The sequence below is a fragment of the Meles meles genome, chromosome X, assembly GCF_922984935.1.
Source record: "Meles meles chromosome X, mMelMel3.1 paternal haplotype, whole genome shotgun sequence".
Taxonomy (NCBI): Eukaryota; Metazoa; Chordata; class Mammalia; order Carnivora; family Mustelidae; genus Meles; species Meles meles.
In genome coordinates, this window is record NC_060087.1 from 117398061 (window position 1) to 117421908 (window position 23848).

General features: G+C 42.8%; 1 protein-coding gene across 2 annotated transcripts in view; it reads left to right on the top strand.

Annotated features, from left to right (window-relative positions):
• Nucleotides 1-23848, top strand: part of LOC123935101 (transmembrane 9 superfamily member 2-like) — an 82674-nt gene that overhangs the window by 27508 nt on the left and 31318 nt on the right. For both annotated transcript variants that reach the window (XM_045995555.1, XM_045995556.1), the window contains exons 7-12: nt 40-151; nt 15126-15205; nt 18992-19097; nt 19806-19938; nt 21403-21522; nt 21723-21780. In XM_045995555.1, coding sequence (XP_045851511.1) covers nt 40-151; nt 15126-15205; nt 18992-19097; nt 19806-19938; nt 21403-21522; nt 21723-21780 — 609 coding nt within the window. The remainder of the gene's footprint in view (nt 1-39; nt 152-15125; nt 15206-18991; nt 19098-19805; nt 19939-21402; nt 21523-21722; nt 21781-23848) is intronic.

Sequence of the window (23848 nt, forward strand, 5' to 3'; positions counted from 1 at the left end):
GAAAGTTTAAATCCCTTCTTCCCCTCCCCCTTTTCTTAGCTATAAGCATTCAGATGAAAACCACCTGACTTGCAGTGGACCCCCTATGGAAATTCCTGGAGAATATGCAGACAAGATGAATGTAACCTACACTTACTCTGTGAGATTTGAAGTAAGTGTTCCATGCCATCCTCTTTCGTTCCAAATCAAATATATAAATACCATATACTTCATTAATAGTAAAGCCTTAATTTCCATCATCAAAGTTTTTTATAACACAGCCAAGAGCCCAGGAAAGCAGGTAAGTTCTTTATATTAAAACTAGCTGGAGGACAGTCGTGAAAGGAATTCTGTATTAAATCTCCCTTTCAGGTACTGTGTCAGATAACTTACTTTCTCTTATTTTATGTGGAGGTTTGAAAGAAGTACTTGGAAAATCAGAGGAGTCTCACCTGGGGTTGGCAGACTGTCGGGCTGTTCCAGTGGAACCTTAAAGGACAGAGTATCATGTAGTGAAAAGGGAATCCTTAAAAAAATTTTTTTTTATATATTTGAGGGAGAGAAAGAGGGGCCAGGGGCAGAGGGAGAGAGAATGTCAAGGAGACTCCCATGCAAAGCCCAGAGCCTAATGCAGGGCTCAGTCCCACAACCCTGAGATCATGACCGGAGCCAAAATCAAGAGTCAGATGCTTAACCGACTAAGCCACCCAGACACCCCGAAAAGTGCATCCCTATTGGGCTCAGACTGACCTGGGGTTCAAGTTGAGGCTTGGCCAGTTGCTAGCGGTGTGAGCTTAGGTAAGTCATTTGATCTCAGGCTCAATTTTTTTTCTCATGTTATTTCATTCTCATTTTCAGAATTTATAAAGACCTTAGCATGACACAGAGTAGGTCCCCAACACATGGCACTCATTATTGTTTCTACTTCTGTCATTTGTCTTTTGTAAGTGGCTGTTTTTATGAAGGGGTCTGTATTTGGGAAGACTGGATAGACATACAGACTGACTATTAACATTCTAGTGAATAATTTATCAGCACTGTGATGCCCATGTTTCCCAAAGATTTTTCTGGAAACTCGTTGCTTCATATTTTATTTATTTTTGCTTTGTATTTTCAAAAGCGTTATGTGAAAAAGGGATTCTATGATGAGATTACTTCAGATAATACTGAGTTAAACGATATTAAAACAATGGCATCGAGAGTAGTCATTATGTTAGAAAGCACTGTGATTTTTCAGAAGATGATTATGATACGTGGCATTTCATAGACAATGGCGGAACTCATGGGATTATAATGTTCTGTAACATATTCAAGGGAAACACTGCATGTGGTACCAAAAAATATGCGACTTTGTACAAATGAGATACTCCACATGCTATTTTCACTCCATGTGTTTATCATGGACATCTTTCCATGTCAATAAATATAGAGTCACAGCCTTCTTTTTATTTACTGCCTGGCACATTTATTTAAAATGTTTTTAAGATTTTATTTACTTATTTGTCAGAGAGAGGGCACAAGCAGGCAGAGGCAGAGAGAGAAGCAGGCTCCCCACTGAGCAGAAACCCTGATGTGGGCTCGATCCCAGAACCCTAGGATCATGACCTGAGCTGAAGGCAGCAGCTCAACGGCCCGAGCCACCCAGGCGTCCCGATTTTTAAAATTTTAAAAAAGATTTTATTTATTTATTTGAGAGAGAGTGAGTGAGAAAGCATGAGAAGGGGCAGAGGCAGAGGGAGGAACAAACCCCCTGCTAATCAGGGAGCCTGACTCAGGGCTCGATCCCAGGATACTGAGATCACAGCCTGAGCCGAAGGTAGACGCTTAAGCAACTGAGCCACCCAGGCACTCCATGTTTAAAAGTTTTTTAGATTTATTTTTATTTTAGAGAGGGGAGGGTGGGGAGGGGCAGAAAGAGAAGGAGAAAGAGGGTCAAGCAGATTCCATGCTGAGCACAGAGCCCCTTGTGGGGCTTGGTCCCACGACCCTGAAATCATGACCTGAGCCGAAATCAAGAGTTGAACGCTTAACCGACTGGGCTGCCAAGACACCCCCTACTACATACACATAATGTGTAGGACATTGTTGATTTCCTTAGTGTACTATTGATAAAAATGACTCAAATGTCTAATTTTTAATTACTATAAACAATAATGAACATTCTTACTTGTTTTCTTGTATGATTACCTCCTAAAGTTAAATTCCTAGCAGTAGGCTTATTTAGGTAAAAGGACGTACATAATTTGATAACACATTGCCAAATTTTTGTCCAGACAAGTTGCTGGGCCTGAGGATCTGCTGTTTCCTCACATATGCAGCAGTATTTGGTTTTTGTCAATTTTTAAAAATCTTGAGAATTTTAATTCTGTGAGTATGTCAAAGGAAGATTGATTCATACCAACCAAACTCCTAAGGGTCCAATGTATAAATCAGAATACCAACTTATTGGGGCGCCTGGGTGGCTCAGTGGGTTAAAGCCTCTTTCTTCAGCTCAGGTCATGATCCCAGGGTCCTGGGATCGAGCCCAGCATCGGGCTCTCTGCTTGGCAGGGAGCCTGCTTCCTCCTCTCTCTCTGCCTGCCTCTCTGCCTACTTGTGATCTCTGTCTGCCAAATAAATAAAATCTTTAAAAAAAAGAATACCAACTTATTAATTTACATGGAGAAGTAAAAATGCCTGGCAGACCGCACCATTCATGTGAGCCGGTTAGCACATCTGCCTGTTATAATGATATGTGAAAAAATGAATAGAAACAGAATAGAATGAATAGAAAGTTTCATGGGGAGCATAGGACCCCAGAGCAAAGGGAAATGGGTATTGAAAGATGATATTCATGGCACTCTAGTGCTCTGCTTGCCTATGGACCAAATGTTCATATTCATGAGTTAGGGACTCAGCCCTGGGCAGTATTAGAGGTGCTTCACCAAAAGATTAACTTTGGGGCTCTCCTTTTATAGGGAAAACCTTTTTTTTTTTTTTCAGATTTTTAAAATTTATTTATTTTTTTCAGCGTAACAGTATTCATTGTTTTTACACAACACCCAGTGCTCCATGCAATACGTGCCCTCCCTATTACCCACCACCTGCTTCCCCAACCTCCCACCCCCGCCCCTTCAAAACCCTCAGGTTGTTTTTCAGAGTCCATAGTCTCCCATGGTTCGCCTTATAGGGAAAACCTTTTATGACTATACAGGTCTATGTATTTCTGTTTTTAGTTTTGTTTAAAAGACTATATCTTATATATGTTTTTTATTCTATTTTTTATAAACATATAATGTATTCTTAGCCCCAGGGGTACAGGTCTGTGAATAGCCAGGTTTACACACTTCACAGCACTTACCATAGCACATACCCTCCCCAATGTCCATAACCCCACTCCCCTCTCCACCCCCCCCAACAACCATCACTTTGTTTTGTGAGATTGAGAGTCTCTTATGGTTTATCTCCCTCCCGAGCCCATCTTGTTTCATTTATTCCTTTCCTACCCCCCAAACCCCCATTTGCCTCTCAACTTCCTCATATCAGGGAGATCATATGTATATCTCATATTTTTTTAAAGATTTTATTTATTTATTTGACAGACAGAGATCACAAGTAGGCAGACAGGCAGGCAGGCAGAGAGACAGAGGAGGAAGCGGGCTCCCTGCTGAGCAGAGAGCCTGATGCGAGACTTGATCCCAGGACACTGAGATCATGACCTGAGCAGAAGGCAGGAGCTTTAACCCTCAGAGCCACCCAGTTACCCTATATCTCATATTTTTTTAAATTATTTTTAAATTATTTTTTAATATTTTATTTATTTGACAGAGAGAAATCACAACTAGGCAGAGAGGCAGGCAGAGAGAGAGGAGGAAGCAGGCTCCCCACGGAGCAGAGAGCCCGATGTGGGGCTCGATCCCAGGACCCTGGGATCATGACCTGAGCCGAAGGCAGAGGCTTTAACCCACTGAGCCACCCAGGCGCCCCCCTATATCTCATATTTTTGATTCTGCTTTGATTGTACTTGATTTTGTATGAAAGGCTTATTTCTTAAAGCTTTTGATGTGCTTTCTTTTTTTTTTTAAGATTTTATTTATTTATTTGACAGATAGAGATCACAAGTAGGGAGAGAGGCAGGCAGAGAGAGAGAGAGAGAGGAGGAAGCAGGCTCCCTGCCAAGCAGAGAGCCCGATGCGGGACTCGATCCCAGGACCCTGAGATCATGACCTGAGCCGAAGGCAGCAGCTTAACCCACTGAGCCACCCAGGCGCCCCTTGATGTGCTTTCTTGAGACCAAACCCTAATCATATTATTTGGGATTAAGTCTCAAATTTCTTCAAATATTTACAAATGGTGCTCAATTTGTATCATTTCCAAAGATGCCTGACAGCCATCAGAACATGATTTTTCCTAATCCCATTCTGAAAGCAATTCCAGGTTGGGGATGGCTTGCTTTTGTCCCTCTGTATCACCTACGTGGTTATATCCATTTTTTAAATGAGGATACTGATGCCCAGCGAGGTGAAGTAATTTTCTCAGGATCATAGCTGGCAGGAGGTGGAAGTGATGTTCAAACTCAGATCTGCCTGGCCTCCAGAGTCATAGCTTTTCTACTCTACCATTCTGACCTTCAACATTAAAGGTCAGTTATGTTTTCTGTCCACAGAGTTACTGTAAAGAAAATGAGAAACTTTTGCATTAGAAATGTGTGTGTGTGTGTACTTGAGATCATCCAACTAGAGGTCAAGATTACTTGGTTCTACATCCTGCAGTTCACCCAAAGTACAATTGGTAAAAAACCAGGCAATTTACTAGTCCGATAAATATATTCCAGTCAGCTGCCTGATCTTGGGATGAAATGCAGAAATGTAATCTGGGGGAAGGGATGAAATACACTCAAGAGATTAAAATAAACGGGGCACCTGGGTGGCTCAGTGGGTTAAAGCCTCTGTCTTCAGCTCAGGTCATGATCCCAGGGTCCTGGGATCGAGCCCCGCATCGGGCTCTCTGCTCATCAAGCAGCCTGCTTTCCTCTCTCTCTGCCTGCCTCTCTGCCTACTTGTGATCTCTCTCTGTCGAATAAACATTTAAAAAAAAAGAGATTAAAATAAACTTTCCCCAGTGATCAAGAATATTACTAAGAGTCTCAGCTACTGTCAGAAATTGATCAAAGAACTGAAGCCCTTCTACATATTTATCTCCTATTCATCAGCTGTTAAAAATTTAAATGTAGAACGAAGGTGCCTGTTTGGCTCACTTGGTAGAGCAGGTCACTCTTAATCTCAGGGTCATGAGTTCAAGCACCACACTGGGCACAGAGCCTACTTAAAAAAAAAAATAAATGTAGGAAGCTTTATGTTTACAGTAAAAGCCAAGGAGAATGCTTCTAAATTGAAGTCCAGATTCATACCAGGAGCCTACATGGTATGGCGCTAGTGGACTGTCTGGCCGTCAGGATGCGCCCGTGGCTATCCAAAGCTGAAGTACAAGTTCAGATGTAGCTATATCAAATGGGGGGAGTGTGGGAGAAGTAGCTATATCAAATGGGGGGAGTATGGGAGAATCGCCTTATTTGGGGTTAGGTTTTAACCCCTTGTTTTTTTTTTTTCATTTTTTGTTTTTTTTTAAATTTAAAAATTTTTTTTATAAACATATAATGTATTATTGGCCCCAGGGTTATAAGTCTGTGAATCACCAGGTTTACACACTTCACAGCACTCACCATAGCACATACCTCCCCAATGTCCATAACCCCACCACCCTCTCCCGACCCCCCCTCCCCCCAGCAACCCTCAGTTTGTTTTGTGAGATTAAGAGTCTTTTATGGTTTGTTTCCCTCCTAATCCCATCTTGTTTCATTTATTCTTTTCCTACCCCCTAACCCCCCACGTTGCATCTCCACTTCCTCATATCAGAGAGATCATATGATAGTTGTCTTTCTCCGATTGACTTATTTCGCTAAGCATGATACCCTCTGGTTCCATCCATGTCATTGCAAATGGCAAGATTTCATTTCTTTTGATGACTGCATAGTATCCTATTGTATATCTATACCACATCTTCTTTATCCATTCATCTGTTGATGGACATCTAGGTTCTTTCCCTAGTTTGGCTGTTGTGGACATTGCTGCTACAAACATTCTCAACTCCTTGTTTCTTAACAGGCCTCCATCCTGGAAGCCCTTCCAGAAGAGGGAATTCTCTCCCTCTCCTGTTCAAGCTCATTTAGGATGCTTAGAAGGCCCTTGGTTCACGAAGTGGCACAGTGGAAAGAACCAGACATGTCTGAGTTTGAATTCTGGCTCTGACATTTACTAGCTGTGTGAACGTGAGCGGGGTACTTTGTGCCTATTTTTCCTAATCTGTAAAATGGGCATAATATCATCATCTCTGGTGATTACTATCCGAGATATGTGAGCTCACATAAAACGTTTAGCATGGGGCCTAGCCATAATAGACGCGCAGTGTGTCCTCTTCCTTCTTGAGGATACAGGAGCCCGTGATTCATAAGTATCTCACAGGAAAACAGCTCATGCGTGCAGAGAGCGCCTGGAGCCCCCACATTCTTGGTCTGAACACCAGAACGTTGCTGTTGTAGGTCGGGGAGGGTGTCAAGAGGAGTGGTGGTGTATAGCTCTGCTGCCGTTCATTTTATTGTCCTTAGTTGAAGAATGATTTTTTGAAAAGATTTTTATTTATTTATTTGAGAGACAGATCACACGTAGGCAGAGAGGCAGGCAGAGAGAGAGGAAGGGAAGCAGGCTTCCCTCTGAGCAGAGAGCCTGATGCAGGGCTCGATCCCAGGACCCCGGGATCATGACCCGAGCCGAAGGCAGAGGCTTTAACCCACTGAGCCACCCAGGTGCCCCCAAAAATGATTTTTTTAAAAACCCAGTGACAGTGATACACCTCAACATTTTCCGAAGTGCATTCCCTAGAACACTAGTCAAACAAGTTTGGAAAACCCTGCTCTCTACTACTTCTTTTCTTAGCTTCACATAGCCCATCAGTAAAATATTTAAAAGTGTCCTAGGGTGCCTGGGTGGCTCTGTCAGCTAAGCGTCTGCCTTCGGCTCAGGTCATGATCCCAGGGTCCTGGGATCGAGTCCCACATCGGGCTTTCTGCTCCGCGGGAGCCTGTGTCTTCCTCTCACTCTGCACCGCCGCCCTCACCCAGCTTGCTCTCTTGCACTCTCTCTCTCTTTTTAAAAAGATTTTATTATTTATTTGACAGAGAGAGATCACAAGTAGGCAGAGAGGCAGGCAGAGAGAGGGGGAAGCAGGCTCCCTGCTGAGCAGAGGGCCTGATGCGGAACTCTATCCTAGGACCCTGAGATCATGACCTGAGCAGAAGGCAGAGGCTTAACCCACTGAGCCACCCAGGTGCCCCTTCTCTTAAATAAATAAAATCTTTATAAAAAAGAAGAGTCTCCTAGTAAAGTGACCTTTTGACTGAGTCTAACCCAGCATTTTACATCTACACTTGGTTCTGGAATACTCTTCTGGAGTATAATTTTTTAAAAAGATTTTATTTATTTGATAGAGAGAGACACAGCGAGACAGGGAAAACAGACAGGGGGAGTGGGAGAGGGAGAAGCAGGCTCTCTGCCAAGCAGGGAGCCAGATGTGCGGCTCCATCCCAGGAGCCTGCGATCATGACCTGAGCTGAAGGCAGACGGTCAATGACTGAGCCCTCCAGGCGCCCTCTTCTGGAACACAATTTATGTTGCATGGTGAATGTCCCTTCCGTTGTCCCAAGTGTACGTGGTTGTTGCATCTTGGAGTAGCTCACAAAATCTTATTGAACTCCTAACACGGCTTGAACTTTCAGTGGACAAATAAGCAACGCTTCCCACGTTGGTAACTGTAATATGAAAGTGCACTATGGCTGGTGCAGGGTTTTGTCAACTCGCTGGGCTGACATCGTCGTTTTTTGAAACGCTTTGGTGGTCATGACTATTTGAAGTGGAAATTGAATTTGAATTCGAAAACCACTATTTTTCACCCTCCGGTCAAATAATCGGTCAGGTCAATGTTATCAGTGGGTGTTAACATTGGAGGTGAATGAGTACCGGGGAACTGGTCACTCTCACAGTAGCAAAGCGTGATGACCACAGATGACTTGCTAATTGCAAATGGGAAAATAAAAAAATAAGCGAGTGGATAAGGAAATAAGCGAACATGAGTTCTTACCGGTAACTCGGACTTAATCTAGTACTGTAGGGTTCGGGCTAGCCCTTTCCCCTTGCTCACTGGTAACTTCTTTCTCTGACACTGAGAAACCTGGCCCCTTATCGTCTACCCTGTGTGGACTTGTGTGTTCAACCCTAGCATACATGTAGTGTCTATAACCTATATCTCTGTGAGAGACACAGTTATTAACCAGAATGCCCTATTTGTTTGGCACTTGTTTTGGTAAAGCAATACCTCGTGTTCTTTTATCTTGTACCAAGTCTTTGAAATCCAGCATATACGTTACACTTAAAGCTCATCTCCCTTCGGACCAGCCACATTTCAGGTGCTCGATAGCCACAGGTGACTAGTTGCTGTCATCTTGGCAAAGATCTAACCCTCCACATTTCCTGATAGTTTTCCCTTTGGTCCGTGCTTCTGCATGTTTTTCCTGTTTTTGCTGCTTCCCACTCCCAGTACAGAAGATCCCACCAGGTCCTGTGACATGGGTTGATTCCAGGCCCTTGGTGGGGCAAACCATACCATCTCACCCTCGTACAGACCGTGGAAGCCTTCCATGTACCTCTGGCACACAGAGTCCTTCTCAGAGTCAGCGGGGGAGGGGCACACACAATCCTGACTCAGAGGTGGGGCCGGGGGACATGGACAGGAAGCCAAACTTCATGCTTATGTCAAGCCATGCAGCAGCTGGGGCTCCTCGGCCGCCTGGCTTGTGACCTCCCTCCTCCTGACCTCCTTCTATTGCCTTAGACCTCCTTGTACCTCCTGTACAGCCACCTGCAAGCTGTTGTTTGGAAGCGTAGCCCATGGTCATCGGCTGAGACTGTGGGCCGGAGCCCCCGCTCAGGCAGCTACTGGCTACGGAAAGGCTCAGAGGCAATACAATTTTTAGTTAAAAAAAAAATCCGTCTTTTTGGTTATTTAGTTAAACATCTTGTGTACTTTATGTTTTTGGAAAATGACTCATGTTCCCAAAGGGGTATAAGGTTGGGAGTTTATATAACAAATTTGTTCAGAAGTTATTGAAGGATGGGTCATAAAGATTAACATCAGAGTGAAGACCTTTCATTCATCCATTTAGATGACAAATATTTATCGAGTGCCTATTGTATGCCTGGCATGAGGATTTTTTGAAGTACTTAGTTTAACTTCATCTCTCACAATAGTCCTTTGAAAGCAGGTACTATTTTAAATCTCCATTTTATAGAAAATAAAACTGAGACTCATAGAGGGAAAGTCACTTGCCCAAGGTCATGGCTGTAAAGGATTATAAACCAAGATTAGTTTGACTAGAGAGTCCACGCTGTTAACACAGCCTCTAAACTACACGGTGTGACCTTAAAATGGCAAAGAATTATGGTGGGTGAATTGTCCAAGAGGACACTATAAGAGAGGGGCCTTGAGCTGGGTTTAAAGGACGCTGCATGCGATTTGGATGTAAGGGACAGAGGTGTGCGAGGCATTGTGGGAAGGCCAATGGACTGAGTTAAGAGACCCGGATTTTAGGAATTTGGAGAGGAGGTGGGGTAAGGCTTTTGGGTAAGATTGTGCATGGTGTGTGCGGAGAACATCAAACAAACATCCAATTGAAACAAAGTGTTGCTTATCCGTTCATCAGAGGACATTAAGTGCATTTAGGTGCTGGTTTGTAAAGGCCAAAAGGATTCAGTCTAACACTCTAGACTTTTAAGTGTTTATATAGTATTGGTAGAAGGGTCAGAAAGATAGACATGGGCCAGATTTTGAATGGCTTTGAGCGCTAGGCTAAGGTGTTTTTATTCCTAGTACTTTTATTTCAGAAACTTACCGTTTTTATACCACCAATCAAATGTTTTTTCGGTTTCATTCTAATCCCAGTACTTTTAGCTATTTATGTGAGTTATATAAACTTTATTTGTGGGCTAACCTGGGACCCTGGCCACATTTATAGCATTGTTTTTTTTCTTTTTATTTCCCTTTTTTGGGTTTAATTAACTAATTAATTAATTAGCTTTGCTTTTTTCCCTCCAAAATATATTCCTAACCGACACTACCACCCAGGCACCCCCTCCAAAATATATTCTTGATTTGTAGGCAGCATGGGCCACTAACTGAATTGAGAAGTGGAAAATTTTGGTATTTTGGCATTCTCTTGCCTCAAACTCATCCTGGGACTTTGAGCAAGTTTATTTGCCTCTCTGGACTCTAGTTTCCCCATAATAAAATACGAGGCTTGACAACGTATCAGTAGTTCTCAACCCTATCACATTGCTGTCCTCTTTTATTTATTTAAAAGATTTTATTTATTTGAGAGAGACAGTACTTGTGTGCGTGATGGGGTGGGAGAGGGGCAAACAGACCCCGTGCTGAGCTTGGAGATCCATGTGGGGGCTCAGTCCCCCAGCTCTGAGATCATGACCCGAGCTGACACCAAGAGTCGGACATGCTCAACCGACTGAGCCGCTTAGGTGTCCCTGATGTCCTGTTTTAATATCAAATGTTTTTGTGGTCTCCCTTTACTACTGTGAATTCATATTTCTAGATACTAGATGATTGAACCTGTCTATACACGTAGTTTCAATAAACATCAGTATAACAGCCTAGCTGTAATAGCAAATAAACGAAAAGAAAATAACTTCTAATGAAATACCATGGAGTTCAGTACATTTATCAGCCTGTCCAAGTTGTATAATCACTATAAATGTGACTGCTGTGAAGGCAGATGAAGATGAGAATACTGTGCATTGGTAGCTCATATTTCCACATGATGACCTGAGTCTCTGAAATGCTGATGAATTTCGGTGAAGTTGCAAACCAGGGACGCCTGGCCGACTCAGTCGGTAGAGCATGCTATTCTCAGTCTTGGGCTTGTGAGCTTGAGCCCCACAATGGGCTGAGAGATTACCTAGAAAAAAAAAATACCGTAAAAAAAAAAAAAAAAAAAGTTTTAACGGGCACCTGGGTGGCTCCGTCGGTTTCGCGGCTGCTTTCGGCTCAGGTCATGATCCCGGGGTCCTGGGATCAAGCCCCTCATCCTGCTCCCTGCTCAGCGGGGAGCCTGATTATCCCTCTCCTTCTGCCTGTTGCTCCCCCTGCTCGTGCTCTCTCTCTGTCAAATAAAAAGTTTCAAACCGAACATAATACTGTTTTCCCTCAACTACATGGTAGTTGCACTCCCCAAAAAAGTCAGTGTATATTAAAAATGCATAAAGATACTTTATCTGTAAAATGGAACTTGATTCTAGGCACAGATCATAATCCTTTAAAAATAATAAAAATTTTTAAAGATTTTATTTATTTGAGATACAGCACGATCGGGAGTAGGGGTGAAGGCAGAAGGAGAAGCAGGCTCCCCGCTGAGCAGAGACCCTGATGGGGAACTTGATCCCAGGACCCTGAGATCATGACCTGAGCCGAAGGCAGACACTTAACCGACTGAACCACCTCAGCTTTCCACAGATCATAATCATAAGCAGTCATTCCCTTAAACCATATTGGGTGGCGCTTTGGAAGTTTTTCTCAGTTTGTTGCTGTGTTGGTCTCCCAGTGCCCTGTAGGAAGTCTAGCATTCTCTGCTGCAGAACACTGGAAATATCCCTACACATTTTCATTCGGCCTCCTAGGGGGTGCTGCTCCCCATGTTGAAAACATCTGGACTAGAAGAAGCCCTAGTTGTCTGCCCATTTGATTCTTGGAGCCCCTGCCTGATTATTTATTGAGTGAGATCCATCATGGGACACTGTGTCAGGACTCTAGAAGTCCTGTGTGTGTGTTTCCAACTTGGCTTATTGTGTCTCCAGTATAGACGACATTAAGGACTTGTTTTAGGGGAATTTGCTATGTCTTAGAAAACATGAATGTTTTCTTTGAAACTCTGGCATGGAAAGAAGCAGAATAACTCATTAGTTTTCCATGGATTAAGGAAATAGGTTTCACCACTTAGTTATCTATCTGCTTTTGTCATTTTGTTCTCATATGTGCAGTAGGATTTTTAAATGGTTTCTTATTCTCTTAGGGAAGAGTAATATGTGTTATGGTCTGTTATTTCCAGCAGATGGCAGTGTTGCGTGCAAAACTATTAGGTTTAACAAATGCAGATTTTTCCAAGCTCTCTTTGTATTTAAAATCCAAACTTCCTGGCGCATATTTGAAAATATCTGTCCGTTTTGAGAGACTTGATATGAGTTAACATGCTTAAGGCAATGGGTAGACTGGTGAAGAAAATGCCTGTAATTCAAATTTTTACAAATTAAGTCACATTTTACTATAGAAACAATATTTTAATAGAATGGCTAAGATACATGCTTTCATGCAATGAATATTTATCCCCTGATTTGTCTATGAATTCTGATTTCCTTATAGGTTTTTTAATTTTAATTTTAATTTTCTTAAAGATTTTATTTATTCATTTGAAAGAGAGAAAGCACAAGGGGAGCAGTAGGCAGAGGCAGAGGGAGAAGCAGGCCCCCCCGCAGAGCAGGGAGACTGATGCCAGGCTCCATCCTAGGACCCTGAAATCATGACCCGAGCTAAAGGCAAACGCTTAACTGACTGAGCCACCCAGGCACCCCTCCTTATAGGTTTTAAATAATGATTTATCTTGAAACAGTTTCAGACGACGGAAAGATTGTCAGAACAATGCAAAGAACTCCCGTAGTCCCTTTAATCAGATGTCCCAATTGTTACCATTTTACTCATTTTGCTGCGTTCTTCACCCTTGTGGGTCCATTAGCCTTAGTCTTTCTCTGAATCTTTGGAGAGCTAGGTGTTCCAACCCCCCCACACACTCCAGAGTCTTTCTCCCAAACAAGATCACTTTCCTACTAGCATAGCATACCACTAGCATAGTGATTCCAAATCAGGAATCTGCATTGGTGTCTCATTCCCATCCGGTCCACATCCATCCATTCAAATGTCATCAGCTGGCCCAAAATGTCACTTTCCCCCTTTGTGGTTTGAGATCCTATCCAGGAGTGTGTGTTGTTCAGTTTGTGATCTCCAATCCAGACTGGTTCTTTCTCTGTCTTTTTGTCTTCCACATCCTTGAAATTTTCAGAGTCAGGACTTGACAACCTGCAGGATAATCATTAATCTGTCTGATGGTTCTTTATGAACAGGCTCAGGCCACATTCTGGGCAGAGATTACATGACAGAAGTGATATCGCACATTGGGACGCATGTGATGTTAACCTGCCTTGTCACTGGTTAAACACGATCTCCTAGTCATCAGGTTTTAACTAAAATCCACCATTGAATCAAAACCCCATTAAAACCTATCATTTGGATTTAAAAAATTTTTATTTTTTTAAGTAGGTTCCACACCCACAGGGGCTTGAACTCACAACCCTGAGATCAGGAGTCGCATGCATATTCTACCAACTAAACCAGCTAGGTGCCCCTTGGGGTTTTTTTTTTTTTTTTTAAGCAAGGCATATTAGGAGCACGTGGCTGTCTCAGTCAGTAGAGTATGCAGTTTTTGATCTCAAGGTTGAGTTCAAGCCCCATATTGGGCTTGGGGCCTACTTGTTAAAAAAAAACCAAAAAAACAATGCACATTGAGTTTCTCCATACTCCCAACTCTAAACTTCAGAAAAAAACACCTAACAAAAACCCACTTTTATTTTATTTATTTTAAAGGTTTTATTTATTTATTTGACAGAGAGAGACAGAGATAGAGAGCGGGAACACAAGCAGGGGGAATGGGAGAGGAAGAAGCAGGCTTCCCATCCAGCAGGGAGCCAGATGTGGGGTTCGATCCCAGGACCCTGGGATCATGACCTGAGCTGAAGGCAGCTGCTTAACAACTGAGCCACCCAGGCGCCCCTATTTTATTTTTTTAACTTAAATTCAAGTAATTAACATATAATGTACTACTAGTTTCAGAGGTAGAGGTCAGTGATTCGTCAGTCTTCTATAACCCCCAGCGCTCATTATATCACGTGCCCTCCTTAATGCCCATCACCCGGTTACCCCATTCCCCCACCCCTCTTCCCTCCATGAACCCTCAGTTTGTTTCCTAGAGTTAAGTTTTTTATGGTTTCTGTCCCTCTCTGATTTTGTCTTACAAACACCCAATTTTAAATAAGCCATTTCAGACATTACTTGATCAATTTGTACCAGCATTTTCCTTCTGCTGAGAGCATGTTATTGATTTGAGGGATGATTATTCTGTATTAATGGTGTAAGCGTTTATTGCGGTTACCAGTTAAGATCGTCATCTACTGGGGATATTTTGTACAAAAGCTACTGACAGTTTGAGTTTGATCACACATCAGCAGAAACAGCTTGATTGGTAATTGTATTTTCTTGTGGTTTATTCAGTGTTGAAAGTTACAATATTTGAGAACAAAACATCTTTTTATAAACTTGTTGCCATTACATCTCAAAATACTCAACATATAAAAATGTAGGGATGAAAAAAAAAATGTAGGGATGCCTGGCTGGCTCAGTTGGAAGAGTGTGGGACTCTTGATCTCGGGGTTGTGAGTTCGAGCCCCACATCGAATGTACAGATGACTTTAAGTTAATGAATAGTCTGTTTTATTTTTGTTTAATTTTTATTTATTTGAGAGAGAGAGAACGTGCGCAAGTAGGGGGCGGGGTAGAAGGACAAGCAGACTCCCTGCTGAGTGGGAAGCACAACTTGGGGCTCGATCCCAGAATCCTGAGATCATGACCTGAGGTGAAGGCAGACGCTTAATTGACTGAGCCATCCAGGAGCCCTTAGATAGTCTGTTTTTTAAAAAAGGTTTCAACTTCTGAGGAATAGCGGTGAGCTAAAATTACTTTCTTCCTGTCTCTTCCCGAAATGAAGAGGAATATCAGTTAATAAAAATAAGATAAAAATGCCAGGGTACGTCTCATTATTCCATGAATTTAGTAACAAAGAAATGGAGAAAGTACATGCGGAATAACTTTCTGCCTGTTTTAGGATTATAACCAGGAAGAAGGTCGGTGACAGTTCGGTCGTGTAATTATATATTTTTGTTTTTTAGGAAAACAGAAGTACCAGGTGGGCATCTAGATGGGATTATATTTTGGAGTCCATGCCTCATACCAACATTCAGTGGTTTAGGTAAGTACTTTACTTTTATTTTTTATTTTAAAATTTATTTATTTGTTTTTGGTAATCTCTACCCCCAATGTGGGGCTTGAACTCATGGCCCTGAGATCAAATCTCACGCTGCTGCAACTGAGCCAGCCAGGTGCCCCTATGTAAATAGTTTATGTAACAAAGAATACATAGTTTAAGGGAGGGAGATGTAAGTATTTATTTGTATTATATATACGTATAAAAGATTTTATTTTAGAGAGATTGAGCAAGGGGAGGGGCAAAGGGAGAGGGAGCGAGACAATGTCAGGCAGACTCCCCACTGAGCATGGGGCCTGATGCAGGGCTCAGTCCTAGGACCCCAAGATCATGACCTGAGCCCAGATCAAGAGTCAGAGGCTTAACTGACTGAGCCATCCAGCGCCCCTATACATATACATATATATATATATATATATTTTTGATACTTTATTTTTTTAAGGGTGAGGGGGCAGAGGGAAAGAGAATCCCAAAGAAGCTCCATGCCTACCTAGCACAGAGCCTGACGCCGGGCTCAATCCCACAACCCTGAGATCATGACCTGAGTTGAAATAAGAGTCAGTTGCTTAACCAACCGAGCCACTCAGGCAGCCCTATTTTTTAAAATTATTTTGTTACCAGAGATGATCTTGAGTGACATTTTTTCTTCTCTATGGCTAGTTTCTCCACTCCTTCCTCTCTCCCACCTCTCCGCATACACAGAGAAAAAATAAGAAAGGAAGATGTGTCTTAAATACACGAATGTTTCTGCTGAAGGGAAAGAGCAGCTTTTCTTTTTTTTCTTTTTTTTTTTTTAAAGATTTTATTTATTTATTTGACAGACAGAGATCACAAGTAGGCAGAGAGGCAGGCAGAGAGAGAGAGGAGGAAGCAGGCTCCCTGCCAAGCAGAGAGCCCCATGCGGGGCTCGATCCCAGGACCCCGGGACCATGACCTGAGCCGAAGGCAGAGGCTTTAACCCACTGAGCCACCCAGGCGCCCCAAGAGCAGCTTTTTTTTTTTTTTTTTTAGATTTTTATTTATTTATTTGACAGAGAGAGATCACAAGTAGGCAGAGAGGCAGGCAGAGAGAGAGAGAGGAGGAAGGCTCTCAGCAGAGAGCCTGATGTGGGGCTCGATCCCAGGACCCCGAGATCATGACCTGAGCCGAAGGCAGCGGCTTAACCCACTGAGCCACCCAGGTGCCCCAAGAGCAGCTTTTCAAGGGGACATTCCCTCAGCAGGGCAGATAGTGGAGAGGACTGTGTGAGGAAAAGTGAGCGAAGAGCCACTCATTCCACTGGAGTTCTTCCTTGTCTCTCTTAGGTGGCCGGGCACTCTGCTGGGCTCTGAGACAGCGTGAGTGAGGCACGCAGGCTTCTGCTCCCATGAAGCTTACCACGTTCTAGTGGATTTAGGGGAAAGTGCTTGATTCTTCAGGAATCTTCAACAGGGCCAAGCCACAGAGTTAGAATTTCAACCTGAGACAGGGGGATAGCTGAGAACATCTGAGAACATGATGATCGGGCATGACTGTGGCAAAGTCGTGAGGGAGGGGTAGGGTATTAGCTCAATTTGGGGTGGAAGAAGACTATAAAAGTAAAAATGAAAGTGAGGAAAGGTGTGATTCTGAGTATGGTCTTTTGAGGTGATAATTTTCCTAATATTGACATTGCCTTTGAAGTGACAACAGCTGGGCACCTGGGTGCTGCGGTTGGTAAGTGTCTGACTCTTGGTTTCAGCTCAGGCCATCATCTCAGGGTGGTGAGATCGAGCCCCACATTGGTCTCCACACTCCGTGGGAGTCTGCTGGAGATTCTCTCTCTCCTTCTCCCTCTGCCCCTACCCCCTGCATGCATTCTTTCTCTCTCTAAATAAATAAATAAATCTTAAAAAAAGTGAGAACAGCATTCCCCGCTCCTATTTTTCTAGATTTGTTCTTTCTCTTCCCGCTCTCCCTCCTCCTTTTCTTCTTCATTATTATGATCATATCATAGCTTTTCCACCAAGTCTTTTCTTTGGGCAACTGTCCAGGTCCCATTTTCTTATACCCCCAGAAGTCTCTTCAGATAAAATTTAGGTAAAAGGTTTCTCCAAAGGGATTGTGAAAACAAAGGGCCTCCGGATACCCTGTGGGGGCTAATCTCTAGTAGTAGTGATATTTATAGCGTAATGAGGGAATGTATTTCAGTTTCTGTCATGAGCTAATTTACTTATGACATTTAAAAGACATTTTAGAAGTCAATCATCTTTTTAAAACTTTTTAATTGAAGTATAGCTGACAGACAATATTATTAGTTTCAGGTGTACAACACAGCGATCTGACGATCGTGTACATTGCGAAATGCTTACCGTGATAGGTGTACTTACCATCTGTCACCACGCACATTTATTACAATATTATTGACTATATTCCCTTTTGCTGTACCTTTCATCCCCAGGGCTGGCTGGCTGGCTTGCTTATTTATTTATTTATTTATTTATTTATTTATATCCAAAAGTCTAGTTGACACACAATGTTACATGAGTTTTAGTGTAAGACATCGTGACTGGACAAGTCTACATGTTCTGCCATGCTCCCTGTACAATCTGTCCGCATACAGCGCCATTACGATACCATTCGGGACATTCCCTAGGCTGTGCCTTCCATCCCTGTGACTTACTCATTCCATGAACTGGAAGCCTGCCCCTCCCGCCCTCCTTCACCTGTGTTGCCCACCCCCCATCCTCTCTCGGGCAGTCGTAGACATCCATCATCTTATTGGCATCTTTCTAAAACAGTGCTGGTCTTCTCATAGATTCTGGTGGACCCTGTTGATGTCTCTGGGTTTGGCTGGGTGGTGGGATGGCAGGCGTACTGGTTGTGATTTGGGGATAGTTTTCAAGTGTTAGTTTTAGTAACAGTAAGAGCTGGCAGGTCAGTCGTCCATGGGCTCATTACCCTGAAGCTCACAGAATGACAAAAAGACTACAGCCTTGGTTTATCAGCGAAGAAGTCGGTCTGCCATTAATTCATCCTTGATTCCTGAACTTCTGTTCTCAGTTCCATGCTCTGGAACTGAGTTTCTGTTATTGATCTTATTTACTTCTCCTTGCTTCTTTTTGGGAATGTACTCTTTTTTTTTTTTTAAGATTTTATTTATTTATTTGACAGAGAGAGATTACAAGTAGGCAGAGAGGCAGGCAGAGGGGGAGGGGAAAGCATGATCCCCGCTGAGCAGAGAGCCTGATGCAAGGCTCGATCCCAGGACCCTGAGATCATGATCTGAGCTGAAGGCAGAGGCTTTAACCCACTGAGCCACCCAGGCGCCCCTGGGAATGTACTCTTTTTTTTTTTTTTTAAGATTTTATTTATTTATTTGATAGACAGAGATCACAAGTAGGCAGAGAGGCAGGCAGAGAGAGAGAGGGGGAAGCAGGCTCCCTGCTGAGCAGAGAGCCCGATGTGGGGCTCGATCCCAGGACCCTGAGATCATGACCTGAACCGAAGGCAGTGGCTTAACCCACTGAGCCACCCAGGTGCCCCTGGGAATGTACTCTTAAAAAAATTCTAAAATCACCTGAAGAATAGTGTTGCTTCTATTGCTTTATTTGTAATGCCCTTTTATGGTAGAGCTTTAAGTTCTTTTAATATATTGATGCATTCAGCATTTGATCTAAGTTTAACCTTGGAAAGCTGATCACTGTAACGATAATTTGCATATCTTTCTTTTATATGTACACACATTTTCTCTTCACTGTTTAAGGACCTTGAGATCTAACTTCTCTCTTTTTCTTCCTTAAATTTTCTAGTATTATGAATTCCTTCGTTATTGCTCTCTTCTTGTCTGGGATGGTGGCTATGATTCTATTAAGAACCCTCCATAGAGATATTATCAGATATAATCAGACGAATTCTGTAAGTAAAAATGCACATATTTGATTCAGCACATATCTAAATGCCTACGCTGCCCAGTAGTCAATGTTATAGTTGTACTTAGAGTACATAATACCTTGAATACAGCACATTTTCGACGTCTAGTCATTTTGCCTATTAGACCAAATCAGAAATTATGGAGTTGTGTAGATTTTTAAAAAGCACAAGTAAGCTAATTAGAGAAATATTTGTTATCAACTCTGGTTCCATTCCTTTTTGTATGTTTCTGAACTTGCAGAATATTATTAAGGTTTTCATAAATTTGGAGCAAGAGATAAATGTACCAAACATTGCAAAATGCTATCATTTAGGTTAAATTTAGTTTCCATCTCATTTATGCTGTTTTGACTCTTATCATCATTTGCATGTGGTGAATCTTCAATGTCTATAAAATTGGTTAAATTCCTTCTGTGTGTTAAATGATTTTGCTTTCTCCATGAAATGAAGCCAGGTGTGTGTCCTTATATGGTGAAGACCCCCCGCCCCCGCCCACAGCACAAACCTTAGAGTAAGGGAGCAACTTACTTGTATGGCAGGATCACGTACCTTCCAGAGACCTCACTGTATCCAAAATGAGCTACCGGTTTCCATTAATCTGTCTTTAGATGAAAATTCATTTTCATGTAACTTTCAGATTTTTGGTAACTTTCGGTCATACCGTGCATTTACCAAAGACTTTCTCACATGCAGGAAGGCATCCAGGAGGACTTCGGTTGGAAGCTGGTTCATGGGGATGTATTCAGACCTCCAAGGAATAGAATGCTGCTGTCTGCTTTCCTGGGGCAAGGAACACAAGTTTTGATTATGACGTTTATTACCTTATGTGAGTAGGCTCAGATCAGTAGGTATCACCTTAAACATTCTTAGTCAACTGCCGACATATGTTAAATTTTGATCCACGTGCACAAAAGGACTTTGAAGATACCCTGAAGTTTTAAGAAAATGTGTGTTTTATAGTACTTAATTTCCATCTTAAGAAAATGTGTATTTTATAGTACTTACATTTCCATCTTTGCAAATTAAGGATAGGAGTCTGAATACGTTCCTATGTCAAGGACCTTTCGTGGCTTTCTTCAGTTCTGAATAATTTATCGTACTATCCAATACCCATATTCCTTGCTTTGAGAAATAGATGCTTTCTTGAAAATCAGCATGTATTGGAGGCCTTGGTGGCTCAGTTGGTTGGGTGACTGCCTTTGGCTCAGGTCATGATCCTGGAATCCTGGGATTGAGTCCTGCGTCGGGCTCTCTGCTCAGCAGAGAGTCTGCTTCTCCCTCTGACTGCCCCCCGTTCTCATGCTCTCTTTCCCCTTCATTCTCTCTCTCAAATTAAAAAGAAAGAAAGAAAATCAGCATGTGGGCAGAAGCATATTTAATGTGGACTAAGGGAATTCATAATTAACGACTAGCATTTTTTAAAAAAGATTTTATTTATTTATTTGACAGAGATCACAAGTAGGCAGAGAGGCAGGCAGAGAGGAAGGGAAGCAGTCTCCCCACTGAGCAGAGAGCCCGATGCGGGGCTCGATCCCAGGACCCCAAGACCGCAACCCGAGCTGAAGGCAGAAGCTTAACCCACTGAGCCACCCAGGCGCCCCTAACGACTAGCATTTTGAAATGCTATGGCAAGCCTAGGCACTGGTCTTTAAATGTATAAACGCAACGGCTTCTTGAGTAGTCTTACAACAGCTGACAAACCCTGGCTGCTTTCATTTATAAGGTGAATATGGAGTTTGTCAGATTTTGATAGCCAGAGTAGTGATTTTTGTAAACAAAGCTGCTGTTAAAAAGAAAAAAATGTTTATTAGGTGTTTCACATGTCAGTGATAATTTCAAAATTCAGCTCCTAAGGTTACATTTTCTTGAGACCAAGTCTCACTTTGATTTTTTTGTTTTTATCCCTCACCTTGAATAAAAGGAAGTAGAAGGAAATTTTTGTGGGGAAAATGATTTGTTGTATAGGTCATGATTCCAGAGTAGGGAACGGGGCGTTAGTTTATTTAATTTTGATTTCAACAGTGAGATTAAAGACTAGACCCCACTTGGAAACGGACTTCATTTGCCTGGTATTGAAAAACCACACCTTTTCGTTCAGAAAAAAATTGTCACCAGTGAAGTAAATAACAGTCATTCCCACTGTCATTTAAGTACTCACACCACAGAATTTCCTTGTGTGCTGTTGCACATAATGGGTCTTAATGAGCGGGTCTTAAATTTACTACAAAATCTTGTGTGGCTCTGAGACTGTTACCGTCACTGCTTTGATATTTCTTTTTTGTACCTTTAGTTCTAGCCTGCTTTGGTTTTCTGTCCCCCGCCAATCGAGGGGCCTTAATGACCTGTGCCGTCGTGTTATGGGTCCTCCTGGGAACCCCTGCCGGATATGTGTCCGCCAGAATGTATAAAAGTAAGCATCGCAACGGTTATCATTCCGGTTAGTTGGTGTGTTAAATGTAGAAATTAAAAGGCTGTAAAAGAAAACATTTAAACATTGCATGGGGCATTTTAACCGGCCTACCAAAATGTAATTGGGCCCTGGGTGTAAAGTAGCTGTAATCAGGCTAAATAAGTTGCTGCAGTAACTATTTCTGTCTTTTCCTTCCTCAGCACTTAAAGGTGTTAACTGGAAGACAAATTTTCTGCTGACGGCACTCTTATGTCCTGGGTGAGTATTGCTTGTTCTCTTTTCTCTACACAATTATACTCTTTCTTAGATTCCATCTTGGAAAAAAAAATCACTGTACGCGGTAACGAGGAGTAGACAGGAGATGAGCGACCCCTGTGTTCTCTGTAGCGCCGGCATTCTGTCTGTGGTGTCTGCATTCCTTTCATCTTTTTGTACATCGCAACCTCTAGGACAGAGGGACAGCTTTGGTGCCACTGCGTTCGAGTTTGAGATTTGGTCTGGAAGCAGAGTTCATAAATGTGCATCTCGTTAAAGAGCTTGCGTTACATACCACCTTTTGTTGCTCCCCTTGTCACTGGCTTCCCTGATCCTTTCTTCCTGTCTCACCTGGCTCCTGCGGTATCAGGAGTGACTGCTGCTCCTGGGTAGGGTCTTTGTCCCAGGGGGAGTAGGCACGGCCGCACGGGGCAGGTGCTAGTAGCTCCCTCCGCCCCCTGATTACAGAGACAGGAGGCTGGCGGCCAAGCTGGGGAGCAAGGGTTCGAGGTCACATGGGAAGTCAGTGACAGAGCCCAGGCTGTACATAACTGAAAGTCCTCCCGGCATCCCGTCCGGGGCTCTTCCCACAGAAGCTTACTGATGAAGTGCTGACCCACTTTGGGTTCCTTCCTTCCTTCCTTTCCTCCTTCCTTTCTTTTTTTCTTCCTTCCTTCCTCTCTTTCTTTCTTTCTTTCAGATTTTCTTGGAATTCTTTTTAAAAAGTATTTATTTGAGAGAGAGAGAGAATGAGTGGGGTGGGGAGAAGCAGACTCCCCGATGAGCAGAGAACCCCACCCGGGACTCAATCTCAGGACCCTGGGATCATGACCTGAGCTGAAGGCAGACACTTCACCGGCTAAGCCAGCCACCCGTGTGCCTGGTACTTTGCGTTTCATTTCCTTAGTCTGGGCTACCATAACAGAATACCATAGACGGGGGTTGGGGGGGTTCTTAGACAATAGAAATTTGATTTCTGACAGTTCTGGAGGCAGGGATGTCAGAGATCAGGGCACCAACAGGGTCGGGTCCTTGTGAGGGCTGTCTTCCTGGCTTGTAGATGACTGCCTTCTCTCTGTTTCCTCACATGGCAGGCAGAGACGGTGAACTCTGGTGTCTCTTCTCATAAAGGCACCGATCTCATCGTGAAGGCCCTACTGTCGTGCCCTCATCTAAGCTTCATCACCTCCCAAAGGCCTCACCTCCAAATACCATTACATTATGGATTAGGGTTTCAACAAATGAATGGGGGCGGGGAACACAATGCAGTCCATAGCACGTTTCATTTCTAATATTCTTTCCTTGATCTGTTTTGAAGGACAGCTTTTTTTTTTTTTTTTAAGGAGAAAGTAGTGGATTATATCTTAATTGTCATGGGGTACGTTAATTTCTACTTGTTACGAATTCTCCACATCCATGACGCTAAGAGGATGTCACAATAGCAGAAGAGGTCCAATAGTACAAGTTACACATAGTGAATTCAGTTACGTCATATTCTGAATAGTGACAAAGTGAGAGCAAATGCTTCAATAACGGTCTATGCCTGCATGTCACACAATCAGTCATGCGATACAGTGATGGGTTCTGTAGCCCCATAATCATTCATCTCCATGTGGCTGGTTTCTCTCAAAACTCCAGGGAAAAAGATTAGATCATTGAAAGGCTTGAATGTCACAAGTTTGCACATCAAATGCAGGAACCTCAGAATTTTTAACTGGTTTAAAATACAGACAATGCCCTCCCCTCCCCTCCCCCACCTTGAATAGAGCCATCTGCTTTTCCTGTAACTCTTTTCAAGGGAATAAGAATGGGTGGTCTTTTCTGAGGTGAATGCTTTATTACATTTCTGTAAGAAAGCGATGTCCTTGACAATACTTCAGATATCTGTTGCTTCCAGTTTGAGCCTCAGATGAATCCAAAACTGAATAAATTTGGCAACGAAGTGCCATTGTGCAGAAGTCATTATACTGGATTGTAACACAAGCGATATTACATGCAAGAGCCGTCAATAAGCCATTCACTGTTCTCTGCATTATTTAGTTACTCATTCAACATACTTACTGTGGTCTTT